This window comes from Archocentrus centrarchus, chromosome 4 (genome assembly GCF_007364275.1).
Source record: "Archocentrus centrarchus isolate MPI-CPG fArcCen1 chromosome 4, fArcCen1, whole genome shotgun sequence".
In the NCBI taxonomy this organism is placed as follows: Eukaryota; Metazoa; Chordata; class Actinopteri; order Cichliformes; family Cichlidae; genus Archocentrus; species Archocentrus centrarchus.
The window spans coordinates 18,085,592-18,102,468 of NC_044349.1; the positions used below are offsets into that span (position 1 = coordinate 18,085,592).

Here is a 16,877-nt window from a genome sequence, read left to right on the forward strand (position 1 = left end):
TTGAGCAGAAAGCTGTCTTGTTCAATGGACAACTTAATCAATTTCTTCAATTTCTTCTTTCCAAAAGACTGTTGACTGATTTTACACTCCAGCCACTTTATTAGTTACTCTTGCTAGTACTGAGACCCATTAGATGATAGGTACATTTTGATTGTCATGGGTGCTGGACATTGTGGCACTTAATGATGGTACTGAGGTGCTAAAAGTACAACAACAACAAAAAAAAAAAAATACCCCAAAACCATTACACTACCAGCAGCCTGAATTGTTGACACAAGGCAGGATGGATCCAGGTTTTTATGCTGTTTGCATAAAGTCTATCATCTGAAAGTTGCAGCAAAACTTGAGACTCATCAAACCAGGCAACATTTTTCCAAACTTCCACTGCCCAATTCTGATGACCCTGTGCTCAAGGTAGCCTTAGTTTCCTGTTTTTAACTGACAGAAGTGGCACTTATTATGGTCTCCTGCTGCTCTGGCTCATCTGCTTCAATGTCTGAGGTGTTGTGCATTCAGAGATTCTCTTTTACATACTTCAGTTGTAATGAATTAGTTTTTTTGTACTGCTGCATTTCTATGTATTGAAACCAGCCTGGTCATTTCCTCTGGCCTCTGCAATCAACAAGGCAATTTCAACCAGAGAACTGCAGCTCACTGAATGCTTTTTTCGCCTTTTTTCCCCCTTAATTTTCTCTAAACTTTAGAGATAGTTGTGCATGAAAATGAAAAGTTTCTGAAATACTTATACAAGCCTGTCTTGCACCTATGAACATATATTGTTCAAAGCCATATTAGATATTTCCCTTATTCTGATGCTTGCAGTAAGCTTCTGCCCTGCAACTGGCTGATTAGATCTTTCTTTTAACAAGCAGTTGAAACAATAAGTGTAACACTATTGGGTACATTTTTTTTTCTTTGAAAGCAGGTGGTCAATTAAAACTTAGATCGCCAACATGCAGTAGATATACACAGGAAAAGATGATCAGTAATGTGAAAACCAGAAACCATAGAATCATACTGAAATTTGCTGACTTGTATGATGAGCAAAATAACCATTTGTTACTCAAGGGAGGGGACTGCTAAGTTAAACTGCTCTCAACTTTGAAGCGAGTGACTGAAACAACTACCAATTAAAAAGAAAACAGACATATGATGGCTTAGGAGGAGGTTTGCTATCAACCAAATATCAGCTACCAAGCAACAGTTGGGTTACTGTGCTGCTTAGAGCTATACCACCACAGGGAGCAATTCGTTGCTCGTTGCACATCGCTTTGATGCTGGCGGTTGGTGGCTTGAAGACATTCCAGGAGCCAGTTGCTGGGGTACTAATTCATTTACTACAAGGTCATATGTCAGTCAATGGTATCCTCCATTCTGATTGGTAGTTGTTTCAAAATTAAGACAAGTTTATTTCAGGACCTGCCCACTTCACATCACCAGCATTTTTTTTTTTTTTTGCTTGCAGTCTACTGAAGCGCCCGATTGTCACTAACTTTCTATGATCTCTGGTTACCACATCTCTGCAAATCACTTCCAGTATGGACTCTTCTCACTCACTAACATTTTGTTGACTATTGAGGAAGAGGTCTAGTAAATACCTGAAGTTCTGGCATAACCTTGTCTCAGACCTTCAAACATAATTCAGTCAGAGTAATTATTCTTGTCATGTGCAGGGATGAGTAAGCAAGCCTTGGATTTGCTTCATTGTAAACACTTCTAATTCTAGAGCTTCTTTCTTGCAATGATCTGCAATACACAACCTGAAAATATTTCCTCATCACAAGACTATATAATGTGCTGTACTCCTACAGTTTGCACAATCAAATCAAACACTGCTGCTCACTCAAGGTGAGTAATTTTTTTTGTTCCCAAGAAAGAAATACCAGGCCTCTACTATGGAGTGACAACTATAAAACTCTGTGGCAGCCACAGAAAACAAAAACATAGTCATCTTTGAATGGCCACATTGTCCTGTCAGAAAAAATATGAAGTGTTTTGCGTGTCTAAGTTGAAGGCAAGAGTTTTGGAGTTTTTTTAGGTTCTTATAGATGCTCCTTCAGTTCTAAAGACTGAAGAAGCCTCTCGGGTAAGACCCTAAAAAGCTCAAAAACTCTTGCCATCCATGCCATCAACTGAAGTACTTAAGACAGCCATGATGTGGATGACTGCACGGATAGAAAATTTGATGCTTATGTAGTGATTGCTTTAAATATTAACATATCAAATGGAAAACCTGGAACGCATTCTGAAACTGATAAGTCTTTTTCAGAAATGCTACTTTTTCAAGAGCCACTTCCCACCCCTGCACGTTTGTGCTGTGGTACGCTGGCATCAGCATTAACACAACATAATAAAGCATCTGGCTTGGATATTCCCCTAAGTGAGCCACTATAGTCATTCAGCACAGCACCTGTTTCCACATGTAGCCCTGCCTGTAATGGCAGATATGAAACATGACAGCAAGAACAAACCTTGCAAACACTGCACTGCAGATTTTTTTCTTTTGAACTTGCTAAATGGCCCTGAGGTGGCCATGAAAACAAAGATGACAGGATTATCCTTTCCAGGCTCTGCAAAAACTACCCATTAGTTATTGCTATGGCAAAAAAACAAGGCTGAATATTCAGAAATGAAAGTGACACTCATACAGTGCAGAGAGGAAGGCAGTGGGGGTATTGTGTTGAAATCAAAGACAGTGCCTGGATTGAGGTTTGCGGCAGAAAGACATGGCCCACACACTTCCAAGGAAGACAACTGGCTGTTTAAGAGATTGCAGAATGAAGTGCTGAAGCTGGAAACTGATAGCATGCCTCAGGGAAGCTCTATTGTTGCACATGACTGTTTCTCACAAAATACAGTAAGATGAATCAGTGTGTGTTAAACCCAACAATTGGCATACAGATTCTAACATGGTAGAGGCATGGTAGCTACATATGCTGTATTATCTACAAAAGCATGTCATTCGTAGCTATAGGGCTGGATGCTAATTAGCTCTGAGCTCTAATCCTCCTTTTCATAACACTAACTAGCCATAATACAGAGAAAAAAACAAAGCTTCACTTCTTTAAAGAGAACCTTTGAGGTTAATTCCAAGTTGTTCTAGAAAACTTGCATTAAAGTTGGATGGCATTAAATAGAATAGTTATAATGTTTCCAGAGAGAAATACTATCCTCTCTGATCCAAAAGCTTCTGAATTGGCAGCATGGCTTTTACTGAGCCCGTACTCTGAGGGTTTGAGACGCCACTAGAACAACAACATATCACTTTATGCTGTTAAGAGAAGGCTAAACCCTTGAATTGCTGTTGCAAAGATAATAAACTATCATATGCCGCAATTCACCAAGGGAATGACAGCATTACAAAAAGCAAAAATGTTATTACTACGAGAGTATAACTGCTGAATACACTAACGTAATTATTTCTGTCACCCCAGCACCCATGCATCAATCAGGCAAGAACTGTACAACTGTCTTTGGGTATATTGAATGGATTTTCACCTACAGCAGATATTAATAAAACATTACAAAAAGTGTGTTGTGCCGAGTGGACAAGATACTATGATTCAATGTGCATCTTGATTGTTGTGGTCAAATGTAATAAGGTTGCCTGAAAACCTCCAATATTTACCTCAAAGGGTATAACTGGTAACTGAAATAATTAATAACTGAGCACATTGAACTGACTGCTACATATCACGTGGAATACAGCAAACCTCAATATCACTGGTGAGTAATTACAGAACAATCTACACATGAAACTGACAACAGTAGACAGCTCATTTATTACCAGATAGTAACTGATCACGACTATATTTGCCTTGGCTGCTTACCTTTCAGTGCAATTTAGGAGCAGACAGTTGCAGAGAGAAAGAGAGAGATGAGTAAAGAAAAGCCACAGAGAGTTAAAGAACGATACAAAGACAGAGGAGTGTGGAGAAATCAAAGTCCCACTATGAATAGCGAAAAGCCCTCCCGAGTCTAAAATTAGAATGCTAATGAGTGGCAGCCTCATAGATCAATTGATGAATGCGCTATTTTACAGTGGCACAGACGGAGCCTGCCAACATGTGGTTAGGACAAAGTCTGACAACCGTTTAATATCAACATTTTTTTCTCTATGCATAGTTTAAAAACATATACTGTTATGAATGATTTTTAAATTTTTTATACCTGAGCTGAATATACATGACAGAGAGGAACAAATCCTTCTATAATGGCTGGTCACACCAGATCCTGAGCACATATTATTAAAACTATGTAGGTCGGGGGGCTTTTTCAATAACCCAGCACTAACCATTTCACTCATCACAGCAGCATGCTGTGTTCCCATAATAAGTCAAGGGTTAGTGGGAATGTTACAAATTCCACTTGAACACCAGATTTTTTTTTTTGCTTTAATTGGATTACTCTACAGTAAAAAAAACTATTTATGCCATCTGTGTAAAACAGCAAAGAGTTAATAAACTGTCATGAATCTACAATTAGTAACCAAAGGGGGCATTTGTCATGGTTGCCTTTCGTCGACCATAAAATTAAAGCTTTGCAGTAAAATGTGCTTCAATATGTTGTCAGCGCAGTGATATTGTAGAGAACATTAGGTTTACATTCATAGTGCCTTGAGTCTGGACAATATTAATGAATCAGTCTTACAAATGGTTTTTATTATTCTCAACATGGCACTGCTGTTACCTTAACTCCTGACCCCTCTGGAAACAATAGGTAGCACAATTCTCAGTGATATTGATTTGCTCCACTGCTTCTTTCTCCATTTACTAATAATTACTAATGCAGACTCTCCAATTACTCGGCTCCAACAAACATTTACAGCAGCCTGAAATCCACACACTCATTATGCAGATGACAAAGAGAGAGAGAGAGAGAAACACAAAAACCATAACCTGCTCAGAATGAGTCCAATTAAAATTCTTTAGCCATGCCAACATAGAACCAAATGAATTATGACAATACGTACCTCCTTTAGCTGCTGGGCTTTTTCTAATCAACTGTGAAAGACCAGCCATTGTGAACATAAAATTCAGATAACAGAAGTGCTAAAATAGAGATCACTGTCAATATTTCTTGTTTTTTTGTTTTGGTTTTTTTCCCAATGTTCATCCAACCAATGCCTCCAGGGGGCAAAGCCAAAGAACACAAGAAGAAACAAGAAATATGAAACAAAAAGTTTTTTAGTGATTTATATATACTAGTTTCTTCTCTGTACTAGACCAGTCAGCAACCATCTGACAAGAACTGGCGAAAGAAAAATGTCTATTCCCTGACCAGCTGCGAGTGGCTTCTTTAGATTGCGGGCAGTCACTGATTGCTAATGTCCCATTCACACAGGCCTAGAGACAGTCAGTGACACCCCCACAACCCCCACCCCCAGTAACCACCAGGCACTGGTGAATGACTGGTTGGTGAATGGTTGCTGGTACTGTAGTTGCTGAAGTTGGTTGCAAAGAGGTATATGGTGGTGAAAAAGCAGGTTGCCACAGTTGTCAGTAGTTTGCATGGAAGACACCAACTTGTCTGCAAACACTCGCAAACTACTAGCCAAGTGGTACTGAAAGTATGAAAAGTAACACGCAAACCAGAAACGGAGACCTTTTGAAACACGCTGCTTGCTGCAATAAGACCCAACTTTTATTTTCTGAATGCAAAGGTTTCTGATTTAATTACACTTTTTCCAAGTTTCACCACAGCTCACAGATAAGTCAGCATCTTCCATGCAAACAAAGCTTGCCAGAGGGTCACTGACCAGCCTCTAGGCCTGTGTGACAGAGGTCTTAGTGTGAGAGTCTCTACTGCATAGTTGTGGTGTCATAAACCCTTTTTCATAAATAAACTTGTCCAAGAGAGTCAGATTGGGACATTATCTGTATTTGTGCTTTCTCACACATCCAACAGTTCTCACTTCTAGAAATACTCTTTTTGGGTGATGGTGGGGGGAGGCAAGCAGACAGGAATATGGTAATCCCGCCGACCCCCTCTTCCACTCCACCCAAAAGCAGTCAAGCTACGAGAATCAATTTTTTCCTTTCTCTCATAAAATTTTATGATGGTTGAAAACAAATTTATTTATTTGAGATGTCAATTATGTGTGATTCATAAGAGTTGCTGATATTTATATAGTTGGAGGATTATGGCATGCCAACAAAGTAATCCTAAAGTAACCTAACCTAAATACTACATCACTTCTAAAAGCTCGACTCACAGCTATGCTCTGCTGCATAAGGATTAATTCAGGTGATCTAAGGTCACACTTAACATTACACATATTGTGGAAAAGCTGCTAGTCAGTTTTACAATTTGCAGCTCACTGGGAAAAAAAAAAGAAAAAAAAAAAAAAAACGATGCTTCACTTAATAGTGACGTGTAAATCCAAGATACAGTGATGCCAAATGTTGAGTTTCATTAAAGGACAAAAAGATGCCCTCTACAAGATGTTGAAATCCCACCGGCCTTTGTTAATTCACTCAACAACAATATTGACATATCCATGTGTCAACACTTCTAATTTATTTTTCCCAGGGGACCCAACTAATGTTTACCTGCCTCATGTCATCAGCCACATTATCCTATGGGAAAGTCTTCTCATGGTGATGACTCAGATTCGTTGTACATTATAAATGAGTTTAAAACAACAGAAGCAGAATGCCTTAGTAAGATGTGAAGATTTAGCTCAAACAGGTCACAGATTCACCTCCTGACACAGGCTACAAAGAGCCGAATTTAGAAAGCTGCAGAGATTTCCATTCAGGAAAGACCAGAAGCAAAGTGTGCCTCCCATACAAATGCACTCTTTTTTTCAGCGCTTCGCCCAGGCTTCAAACTGTGATGTCAGCGAGTTTTGTCTATAACATGCTGACATGAGAGGCATACCAAGACTTGCTGGTATACAGCTCAACAGAGGAGGCACAGATGAGATTACGCAATGTTGTCAGAGAAGCACAACTAATTATCATGAAACACAAGGAGATGCTAACTGATTGATTAAGGGTTTTAATTGAAGGGGCTCTGAGGAATCATTCCTCTCTGTGATGAAAGGCTGGGAAGTGTTGGCATATGATTTAGAGCAGAAAAGGCTGCACAGTATTCAACAAAGAGCTAGGAAAAACAAAACTACTCTGCAATAGCTGTCAGATGGGAGTAGCTTAATCTTGTCCCACAAAAATACTATGTATCCATAAAAACATGCACAAAAAATAGCATGATTTTTAATATAGGCTACTGAAAATCACTGAACACATTGAATATATGAGTAAGAAGCCTGTAGAACCTCCAGCATTTCAATTAAAATATCCACAATCATAAGTGAACAAATTATACTCTGGTGCTAATTTGTATCCCTTTAAGATGTTTATAAGTCAACCTTTCAATGGGTATGTTTATATGGAGCCTAATTATGCACTTATAACTGGTTTAAAAGCCCAAACAGAATAAAAATGTGAAGTCTGCATTCTTTATGCTCAGGGACTCCATTTTGATGATCTTCTAAGAATGAATTCTGGACAAAAAACACAAGCTTCTAAGTTGAATTGGTGCTCTACAGAGAATCATGTATTTTAGAACTATTACTGTGCAAAAAGTCTCACTCACTTCTCCCACTCCTCAATCTTCATATTTTGCTTCTGAGGAGCCAGACTTTCTTGTAATTTTTTGAACTGGTCTTTTTCACTTTGTTTACTTTTCAGTCCAGTCTTTCTATCAGACCATTTTCAGAGGAATGTTTTTAAACACTGACCTATGACTCATTCAATCATAAAAAGGGCATCTAACTAAAGGGATGAATCAGTGGCATATCTACACATAACAGACAACTTAAATAACCAATTTTAAATTGTACCTCTAGGTACCTTGTCACCAGCAGCCAGTCACAAAAAAACATCATTTGTTTCATCATGTTAGTTTAAACACACCTGAGTCATAGTAGTCAGAATCCTCGCCAATACCAGCCTATGATTTGTCTTCTCTGGCTAGATCGCTGCGCTATAGTATTATTTCACCGCAAATTGCAATCTAGCACCGGGCACGGCCAGTTTCGCGCTGATCCTGTTCACGCTTGATTTCACGGGCCTACAGAAAGCAAAATGGCGACCAGCGCGAAAGCGAGGAGGAAGAAGAGAAAAAAAGGGAGATCAAAGAGCAATTCCAGGCTTTCTAGTAAACATAAAATCCTGGGAGCTGTAAGCTGGAGAAAAAAACTACAGTTCCCAGCAAAATGTTGTCACTTCACACTGTCATAGTTTTAGTGGCTTGCATTAAAAACATTATAGTGTTAGCGGCTGATTGGATGATAAAACACCTGGATTATGATGTTTTTCTTGTGTTTTTATGTGATTTCTGCAAACCCATTAGTGGAAGGAAATGGCGCTCTGGGCCATGTTGAATGCGTGATATATCAGTAAATGTAACGCTTCTGGTTTATATGCAAAAAGAATTATCGATCTAACTGTTCACCATGTCTCAGTTAGCAAGTGGGCCCGGCATTTAGCGTCTAACATTAACAATACTTTAGAATATAAAGCGCTTTGAGATGACTGTTTTGATTTGGTGCTGTATAAATAAAATTGAATTAAATTCGCTTTCCTTGAGTTTCATTTATGAAAAATGCCAAAGATAACACAGTTTGACAGATATAAAACAGTATTTTTGCACCAACAAGGTGATTCCCAAAGAATGAATAACCAAGAACAAATGTCAGCATGGTGTGCAGTGTGTACTTACAATTTGAGTAAACTGCACAAGCAGAGGACAAAAAAAGACGTGGCAAACCTAAAAAAACTACCAACTGGAGAAGATCTGACACAGGACCTGACAGAAGGGAAACAGGGAGAAAAGACAGGTATGCCAAATAAAATAAGAAGCTGAAAATCAGCAGCAACAGGTCTAGCTGTTGAATCCAAATTTTTTCATTTTTGGTTCAAATCATTGTTAATAGTTATGTATGGAGGAGTTCAGCGAGAGAGGTACAACAGTGTTTAGCGCCATCTGTAAAACATGGTGGAGGCTCTGCAATGGTCTGGGGCTGCACTTTAGCCAGTGGTGTTGAAGGTCTTGTCAAAATTGTTGGAATTATCAACACAAAAAAAGTACAGTCAAATTTTTGTCCACCATGCAATACCATCTAGAAAGTGACAGCTTCATTTCTCAGCATGACAATGATCCCAAAACAGTAACAGCATACCTGGATACAAAACCACAAAATGGAATACTGTCAGTCATGGACTGGCCTCCCCAGAGCCCATACCTCAACACTGAAGAAGTGTGGCACTATCTTGACAGACAATGGAACAAAAGGCAGCCAACATCCAAAGAAGAGCATTGAATGTCTTTCTAGTAGCCTGGAGAACTATACCTGGAGACTACTTAAAGAAACTTTACCTAAGAGAGTTCAGGCTGCGCTGAAGAATAAAAGTGGTCATACCAAATATTGACTTTTGTTAGAACTTTGCATAGTCTGTTTTAGCCTTACATATTTTCCATTTGCACATAAATCACTTTTCTAGCAAAAACAATTAAGAAAGGAAGGCTAGCTCAAGTTTTGCACAGTACTGTAAGCATCACACTAAATTGAAAAATACCTCATATAAACATTTGACTTGAAACAATAATCCGTAATCAGAATTTAAAAAATTGTGTTTATGCAATCTCAGCCACCGAGGGAAAAAAAGTAAACACCTTTGGCATGCACTTCAGGAAAAGTCAGTTTCATGTAACTTCTCCTTAAAATTGCCCAAAAGATAACCTGTTATTGCTTCTCCACTCTGTCTGTCAAGTTTAATTTTCAGGCTTATAGCTTTTTCACAACACAAAAATGCTCCTCTGAGATTTTCTGTAGAATTATTGCAATTATGTGGATGCTTGGAGCTTGGAATGGGTAAAAGCTCAATTTTTCCACCCCAAATCATTTTCCCTATCCCATATAATTGTAGTGATTATATTATATTAGAAAGATGCTTTAAAACCTAGCATAGCATCTATTTCCCTCGAAGGATTTACCTTGAGAAAGCATTTCCATTTAGACTTTAATTCACTGCGGCACTCAATCTCTTTAGTGCTAATTGAAATATATTAGAAATAGAAATGCTTAATTTTTATGAAGTACAATAGATTGACTTGCCTGAAAAATGATAGGCACACATGTAATCCATTTAGAAATTGTTTATAGTGTGTAAATTTGGCTTTTCAATGCATTTTAGCCCCAATACATAGTTGCAGCATGAAGTTATAAATCATGCCATGGAAAAAGCTCTGGCACCCTGGAATGTGTTAAGCAGGAAGCCAAAAGTAAGAGCTTTTCTTCACATCCAACACCATGCTGGATTTTCTTTATATCTTTCATAAAGAGATGTGGGGCCATTTTGTCATGCATCTGACTAGCTAACCTGGGCCAAGCTGTAAACTTCAAAAAGCATTTTATATATCTCAAATTTTTCAGCATCAACTGGTATCAACAAAATAAAAGGTGTGCACGTTTGCTTCTCATCACTGCGTAATAAGTAAATTAGTCTCAGAAGACTGTCTTTGTTACAATAACCCTTAATATTAAAAAATGTCATTTTGCATAACATTTATTTCCGCAGATACTTTTGCACCTTGGGAAATTTTCATCTCAAAGTCCTTCTGGCAGTGGGCTGAGTGACTGTTTAAAACAAGACATAACACACTCTGAGTTTTGAGTGGATGCTGTGGAAGAGGTTAACTGGAGGTCTTAAAGGAGGCAGCTGCTAGGAAAGCTTTCTTAACAACTGCTCTAGCGTGTCACCTTGTCGGCTGGTTTCCATCTGCACTCAAACACATCTGTTACAAATGGATGCCAAAGTAATGATGAATACTTTGGTAAAGCCAGCTTCCCTTGGGCGATGGAAGATACACCTTAATATTAGCTATAAGCCTGCTTTTTGACATAAGACAGTGAGTCTCCAAACATTAATAATATGTTTTTACTGGGTTTTTCGTGGCTCAAAATGGACATTTTGGTGGTAGCTACATAGGTAAGAACTGGTCCCCATATTGCACAGGGAAGGTGATGAGTGTGTATTACTTCACTTAACAGAAGTCTATGTATTTCTTGTTATTTCTGCACAATTGTGAAACTCAGGAAACCACCAGAGACCCTGGTGTATGGATGGCTTCATCTGGTACCCCCACCCCCGCTTAACAACAGCTTCTTCCCACATACATATGGTTTTGTATCATGACAGTTGCTATTCACTGGCCAAAAATTAGGTCAACTGACAATCCAAACACTTGATCCTTGAGATTAGGAGACTCTGAAGAAAAGCAGCATTGTGCTGACAGCAACACAGACTGCATTAAACATAGGCTGCAGCAAACAGACGAGAGGATTTGGGCGTTTAATTAACAGTGACAGACTCAGGTGGGCCTCCAGATGTGTCATAAGAGGTAAACCAGGTTTTCCCCCAAATGAGTGCATGAAACTGCTGATATCTGGCAGTTAACTGATGTGTTTGGAGCACACAATGTTTACTACATCTCCAACCAAGCTGTTGGAAATGAAGCAGCCTCACTTTTACTTTTTTTACTGAACTTGCTGTGGCCTAATTAAAAAACTGCTGAAATGCATAAAGTGGTGCTTCTCAGCTACGGTTATGGCTGTGTGTTAAGCAGATCATCAACTATTCCTCCTTTTTAAATTGTCTCCTGTGAAGTCTGAACTGTCACGTATTGTTCCTCTTTTCTGTCTTACCAGCATGTGTGCTGGGAAGCGAATACCAAACCATTTAAACTAGATGTTGTCTCTGGCTCAAGTGCTTATAGTAAATGTCAAGACCTTTCAGAGCCATAATAATGACACAGTTGAGGAAAATGATGCATGGCACAGTTTCTGCCCTGGATGAGGCTAAAAAACAGCTTCAGTACAATCATGTAGAGCCAGAAAAGATTTTCATCAACTGGCCTGTTGACATGAAGGCAATGATTTTAGATTTATACGAATACCAGACTTTGAAACCAGTGACAGGTCCATTTTGCACCATTACAGGGACTATAAGGCTGGTGGTAGAGACCTTATTTTGTGGCTGGGGACCAACTGTCATACTAAATAACAAAAATAAGCTAAGACCATTGTCTTATTCTGTTTGCAGCCTTGCTACTATTTATGTCCCTCTGCTTTTATTCAAATGTAGAAAAACATTTTTTTTTTCACTGCTAATCAGTGTGCCTTTTGTCTGGCTCTCTTCATATCATGCATATTTCATTGAGAAAAAAAGAAATACAGAAGCACAGGGTGCAAGATAAAAAGATAGTTTAAGAAGAGTACTTCAAACTGTAACCATATGGCTGCAGCCTGTTCTTAAGATTTCAGTCTGCATGGACTACATTTATAGACACGAGCTCTTTGCTGTTGATTACAGCTGCTTATCCATGTGGAAGAGGCTGCCACTGATACTGTGTGTTTCCTGACAGCACAGGGAACTGTCTTTTCATCCAGCTGTCCCCCTCAAATTCATAGCCAAATATGTCATTTACTGGGGATTTATTCAACTGAATCCAAACAACACAAAACCTGTAAAGGGTGGGGAAAAAGGGATTTGTAGCTACTTTGAACAATGTATCTCTTATGATTTACAACATGTGAAAAACAGCACTATGTGCCAAACTTAAACAGGCATGCAAGACACTGAAGCAGCACCACACTTCAAATACAGGGGAAATTCATTAGAGGCTAAATATGGCTGAGCTTTTAGGTAATCAGGAAAAAAAATTAAAAGGGTGATGATACACATGTGGACCATTCCTCATCTTCAAGAAGCTCAAATCACTTAATTGCTGTGGACCCACTGTCCAACATGAATCAGGGCAGCAGAAATGCAACACTAAGAATTGAAGAGGTGAGGGGAAATTAACATATGACAGAAGACGCACCTCTCGGGAGCCACTTCATAATCCCGAGGCAGTAGCTAATTGCGTGCCAGTATTTGAGGATGCACGCATTTCTTTTTTCTTTTTTTTGCCAGCAATCCGCTTTAGGGCAAAGGAAAAATGGCCCCCACTAGTTAGGGGTCTTGACAATGAAGAAACTCAACAAACAAGCACTGTTTTCAGCACCAAGCTCCTACATGAGACAGCTCATGCTTTGATGCCAGACTCTCAAAAGGCCAATAGAAAAAGATGGGGGAAATACAGTCATGTGTGGTTTTGGGAGAATCAAAATATCACTGAACTCAGTTCAGTGATATTTTGAAGATAGATTCTAACTTGAGTTAAAATGTTTTTTATTTAGATTTGGTCAACAGAGTCACAGTGGCAGTATTACAATAACTGAAAAATGCCAATGAATGGTTACACTGAGCCCGGTGTAACCCATAATAAACTGTAAGAAGCCAGCAGTGATATCATCTCTAGAATTTTTCTTCCTTTAAGTTATGAATCTCTCTATAGATGGTTGTTACTGAGGTGATGGCCTCCTTGTTGATGTGAGTGTTGCCTTATTCAGGTGGTGGGAGGCAACTAGTCTGTTGAGTTGATTAACAGCACAGTGATAATCTCTGGTCCAATAAACCATCAGGATCCAGGCAAAGCTTCTGCTAATGATCACAGCCAACCCAGAATGATAGCAGGGAATTAGACACCCTCTCTGAAGATACATTCGGAGGTGTAAGTCTCTTTGATGGGATGGCCCTTGGGCATGGAGGGAAATAGTGATAAAAAATACTGAGTACCCCTTGTTCCCAAGGTGATTCTGTGATGAGCACCAGTACATTTTGACCCTCCTCATAATAACTTATCTCCATATTTTAGCTGAGGTTCATCTTAAGTTACAGGAAACCAAAAAGGCAGCTTTTCAACGACCAAGTATGAGACAACAATGACTAAAAGCCCCAGCTGAGTGGGAACTTTAGACATTTAGCTGCTCTATATTCAGGTCCACACCCAGCATCTCTCAGAGTCAACATCCACAGAATTCATATTGAAATGGGGCAGGCCCGCCCCCATCAGCCTTTCCTCAGATCCATCAAAACGGATATTTAATATTGGTGGAACAAGATATTATCTCAGCTCTCCAAAGAGTTTGCTTTTTTTTTTTTTTTTTTACTGTTTTGTAAGTATTTTAATATTTTCTATTCATTATTATTAAACAGACACATTTGCTGTTACACACAAATCTGCAGCTGTATACTGAAACTTATGTATTATGTAATGTTTATTAAAGCACTATTAGTAGCCTATTTAAACCAAAGGCTGTCTGTCTGTGTGTGTGTGTGTGTGTGTGTGTGTGTGTGTGTGTGTGTGTGTGTGTGTGTGTGTGTGTGTGTGTGTGTGTGTGTGTGTGTGTTTTTAAGAATGCTTGGCAACGATTCTGAGTGTACTCCAGTGAGGAAGAAGTTTTTGCAAGCTTCCTAGTGAAATGGACCGAAACCACACCCATGAAATTAATTTAGCCCTTAATGGGCAGCTACCTGTGCAGCTGGCACCGTAGCCTACGTGACGGAGGCAGGGTTGACGGAGGGAGGCAGGGTGGAGGAGTTAGCGCATCATTTGCCACAACTCTATTCAGATCAGCAGCGACCACACGTACACTCTTCAGGCTGGTTTTTGCAACTGCGACATCACACTGCACATTCAGCAAAATCTGGCGTAAAGATTTCAGAATAAGCACGCTGGACTCGTCATTTGTATATTAAGCCCAATCTTAGCACTTATGGCGTTTAAGACGGTGGGAATGAGCGGACATAATATAAGCAAATTACATAAGCGATAGGCAGCGGTAGGCTAACTTCAAGCGATATACTCCCACGTACAAACAGCTATCGATTCACTCTTAAATAACTAATAACACTTAAGTTCAGTTAACTGGTGTGCACAGAGGGAAAGTATCTAGAAAACTTTGGTCGTAAGCAGCCGAGCAGTGTAGCGGCCGGTCGGCCCCCCCTCTTCCGACAGCGACAACAAGGACGGGATGGAGGGAAAATAACCTATTGTGTGTTCATTGCAGGCGCTCAATGACAGAACACCCACGGTCTCCAGAAGTAGTTACCAGACATTTCTGTCATTAAAGAGAGTGTGCAGTGGAGGTGTGTGTGCGAGTATGTGTGTGGAAGGGGGGGTTAGCTTCTGAGAACTCCAGCAAAGGGTGAGGAGTGTGAGCAGGAGAAAGTGAAGTTGTGTTAGCTCGTTTTACCTCAGTAGTGCCGTGTCGCCTTGTCTGCTGACCACACTTTCAACCGAGGAATAGTCCACAGTTTGTCCAGCGGGCAAGCAGGACGGCAGAAAGCAGCACAGGCTGAGAATTATCGCAGTAAGCCACTGACCAGAGACACAAGCATCCTGCACCGCAGTCATTATGTCCATCACAGCTATATATTGTTGTCGCTTTTCCCAAGTCTTCTTGTTAAAAATAAAACAAAAAGAAAAAAACAAAAACAAGCGGATGGAGTTAGCTTTAAAAAAGGGGGGAAACCTTAACGCGAACGACGTCTTATTTCCACACTTTTGCGGAGCCCCGTAAATAAATGATCCGCTGTATAGTTTCCCAAGGTTTGTTTGGCTGAACGTAGAGCTCACTGTGCGGGGAAGTGTACTCTCCAGTGGCTTGCACACCATCTAGTGAGGAAATGCGATGTAAAATGGGAGCAGACCTAGAAGCAGACAACCCCCAGGCTCTGATCCTGTTGCCATGCGGCCGTTTCCCGGGCAACCCGTTCCCAGTGGCTCGTGATGGAGCAGCAAAACCGGAAGGTATTGATACAACCCAGGAGCAATTAAAGATATCGACTGGAGAAGCTCCCCCTATAAGGAAATGAACAGTCTGAGCATTTGGTGGAAATGGAGCTTACTGCCGGTGACGCAGGTGTATCCCATAGGAAAAGTCCTGGAAAGCTTTCAGACTGCTACTGTAAAGATACAAATACAAATGGGAGTCTTTTAGAATCATAGTTTATGCACATAAACTGTGATTATTTTTTCTAGAAGGCATCCACAAAATACTTTGAAAAGAGAAGATTTGGCACTACCAAAGTTTTTTTTTTTTTTTTAGCAAGGAAAACCACAGCGCGCACACAGAGCACACATACACAAAGACAAGAGGAACTTGCAAAGTTTGTTTTAGAGCAGTAAACCCCTTCCATTATGCTGCTCTAAGCCTTTTGACTTAGCCTACATAATGCAGATTGCCCAGCCATAACCATGGAAATGACATACATTTCTACGAGGTGACATATTGGCATGGTGCGCTGAAATATCCTTAAATTCTTGGCATGAGCAAAACCTCTGTGGATTTTCCATGATTGTAGCAACAGAAGGTACTTAATCAAGCAGTCACCTTGAATGGTTATTCCAGAGAACATGTGCATAAAAATTACTTTAACAATGCAGTTTAACATATTGTTAAAATAAAAAAGTCAGTCGGATAACCATGGGCATATTTTTTAATTCAAGCCAAATGAAGTAACAGATGTTAATCCACGGTGTGTTAATCCCTGTTGTTTTGTTGTTGCTTTCATCTTTGCAGCCATTTTTTTTTTCTATTTGATTTGTTGTTGATTTTATTTTACAGTTTTAAACTGACATCTTATACAGAAAAATGTACCTTTCCTTTCTTTTTCTGAATTCTCTTTTATATTTAAAAAAAAAAAAAAAAATACATATCCCCAAGGAGATCAATATAGTTTCATGATATTTTAGCTCACTGGACAAAGTGTAAAGATCGAAGTCTGCAATGTTATCATGCAGTTTGAAGAAATGAAATAAAAAGGTGTGAGTGACTGTAAACTCCTGAAAGGTTTGCTTCAGTTTTTATACTGAAACAAGCTTTAAAATGGTGCTCTCCCTTTGGTTGAAAATTAGGAAAGGAGCCTGGATCCTTTGTAAATTTATTCTGGATAGTGCAAAAGTTGCCTCTCCAGCTTTGG

General features: G+C 39.5%; 1 protein-coding gene across 2 annotated transcripts in view; it reads right to left on the reverse strand.

Moving 5' to 3' along the window:
• Positions 1-15,633, reverse strand: part of negr1 (neuronal growth regulator 1) — a 207,499-nt gene extending 191,866 nt beyond the window's left edge. For both annotated transcript variants that reach the window (XM_030727995.1, XM_030727994.1), the window contains exon 1: positions 15,149-15,633. In XM_030727995.1, coding sequence (XP_030583855.1) covers positions 15,149-15,570 — 422 coding nt within the window. In that variant the 5' untranslated portion in view covers positions 15,571-15,633. The remainder of the gene's footprint in view (positions 1-15,148) is intronic.
• Between the last annotated feature and the right edge of the window lie 1,244 nt (positions 15,634-16,877).